Genomic DNA, 2,137 nt, shown 5'->3' with positions numbered 1-2,137 from the left:
TCTATTGGCCTTCTGCAACTTCACTTTAATGTACAGGACTCCTCCCTGCCCCCAACCTGCGACTAGACAGTAGAAGTAGGAGACTGATGAGCTCCTCTCTCTATCACTCTGCTCTCTCTCCCTGTCAGCATGCTCCTTGCTGCGCTGCAGAACAACTGGCTCCTTGTTCTGCCCCACCCTCCCCCAGTCTGAGTTCTGTTGTACAATCTCTGATTGCCGCGTTTAATGATGTATTAATGACTAACGAGCCGCATTCATTCGTCTGTTTAGATTTCAGCTCCAATATGGAGTTTTCTGTGAGATTCCTGATGGCAGTCCGCAGCCAGCAGAGTACGGCCCCGGCGCGGTTCTGGTAAAGCTCCAGTGTCGGGATCCACGCTCTCAGTGCCGCCATGTGCTCCTGTTGTCTATAGGGCGGGTTAGAAGGACACCGGGATCTCTACAAGGACGTGGTGATGGAGAATGAGCCGCCCCTCACATCACCGGGTAAGAGGAGAGAGCAGTACGGAGGGTCCACCTAGATCCCCATCATCTGATACACACATAGAGACAATGTATTCAGTCAGTGTGTGTGTTTCCTACAGATGGATCCAGTCCCGGGGGACGTCCTCCTCACCCCGACCTGGAGGATCACATCGTGGACAACATCAAAATAGAAGACTCCGATGAGGAGGAGGAGGATGAGTGGTGTGCAAGGGGGCGTCGGCCATGTAAGGAGGAGAAAGTCCCCACGGAGGGCGGCTCAGGTGTGGTATAAATACAGAACACGGACAAGGTTCAGAGATCTTTGTGTCCAGTCTCAGCCACCGTCTATATATATCACTCTGGGCCCCATGTGGGGATTTCCTGTCACAGCGGAAACAATATCGTCAGACAGGAAGTGAGGACAACTCTTTGTTCTCCAATTGTGCTGATACAATTGGAGGGACCCAGAGGGGTGAGCAGCCTTAGCTGGCATGTGGAGCGATCCTACTAATTGCCCCTCAGCATTGTATAAGTCCTATACGTGCTCTGTTCAACACTACTGGGCCCTGATGAAGGGGAACTCCTTCAACCTCCAAAACACGTTGGCTTCTTAATGATAAAGAGTCAGAATAAAATTAAATCTGGACTTTATACGTTCTGCTCTCTGCACATTCTATATTTCTAGTCCTTGTCCCTCACTTCCTGTATAGTCAACTCCTTTTTCAGCAGAACAGGAAGTGAGCCCCAGTCAGCACTAATGCTTTCCCAGACTGTCCAAAATGAAATAGTTGAGTAGATAATCGGCCAATGAATAAGCTCCACCAAGATCCCCCCCCCCCCCCCCCCCCCCCCCAACCCCCCCCCTCCCTCAGGCCCGTCCTCTGTGTTCCCGGGATTCCACACAGGAAGATCATGAGATCCCTCAGGCCCGTCCTCTGTATTCCTGGGATTCCACACAGGAACATCAGGAGATCCCTCAGGCCCGTCCTCTGTATTCCCGGGATTCCATGGAGGAACATCATGAGATCCCTCAGGCCCGTCCCCTGTATTCCCGGGATTCCACACAGGAGGATCAGGTAGGTGGGTTGTGGTTATACTGAGTGCTGGTAAGTGGGTTTTATGAGCCCGGAGATTAGAAGGTATTACAACATGTGTTTGTTTCTGGGCAGGAGGAACACTTAAATGTTGTTAAAATAGAAGATTTTGATGATGAAGAGGAGGAGGAGGAGACATTTATAGGGGGCGATCTGCTGTGTAAGGAGGAGGACGTTCCTTCAGAGATCAGTGCAGGTAAGCAATAAACATGGAAGATCTATCTCTTGGGTTGATGTCCCCCATTCTTACGGTCTTGGCCTGGGATAATTCCGGTCTTGGTCTGGGATAATTCCGGTCTTGGTCTGGGATAATTCCGGTCTTGGTCTGGGATAATTCCGGTCTTGGCCTGGGATAATTCCGGTCTTGGCCCGGGATAATTCCGGTCTTGGCCCGGGATAATTCCGGTCTTGGCCCGGGATAATTCCGGTCTTGGTCCGGGATAATTCCGGTCTTGGTCCGGGATAATTCCGGTCTTGGTCCGGGATAATTCCGGTCTTGGTCCGGGATAATTCCGGTCTTGGTCCGGGATAATTCCGGTCTTGGTCCGGGATAATTCCGGTCTTGGTCCGGGATAATT

General features: G+C 51.4%; 1 protein-coding gene across 1 annotated transcript in view; it reads left to right on the top strand.

Annotated features, from left to right (window-relative positions):
• Positions 1-2,137, top strand: part of LOC108792038 (zinc finger protein OZF-like) — a 5,995-nt gene that overhangs the window by 455 nt on the left and 3,403 nt on the right. The window contains exons 2-5 of the mRNA XM_018562716.1: positions 188-330; positions 585-751; positions 1,533-1,541; positions 1,635-1,755. Coding sequence (XP_018418218.1) covers positions 188-330; positions 585-751; positions 1,533-1,541; positions 1,635-1,755 — 440 coding nt within the window. The remainder of the gene's footprint in view (positions 1-187; positions 331-584; positions 752-1,532; positions 1,542-1,634; positions 1,756-2,137) is intronic.

Source organism: Nanorana parkeri, unplaced genomic scaffold, assembly GCF_000935625.1.
Source record: "Nanorana parkeri isolate BGI_ZX_2015 unplaced genomic scaffold, ASM93562v1 scaffold593, whole genome shotgun sequence".
Classification (NCBI taxonomy): Eukaryota; Metazoa; Chordata; class Amphibia; order Anura; family Dicroglossidae; genus Nanorana; species Nanorana parkeri.
Note: the sequence above shows the minus strand (reverse complement) of the source record. Positions and strands in the feature narration are given on the sequence as shown.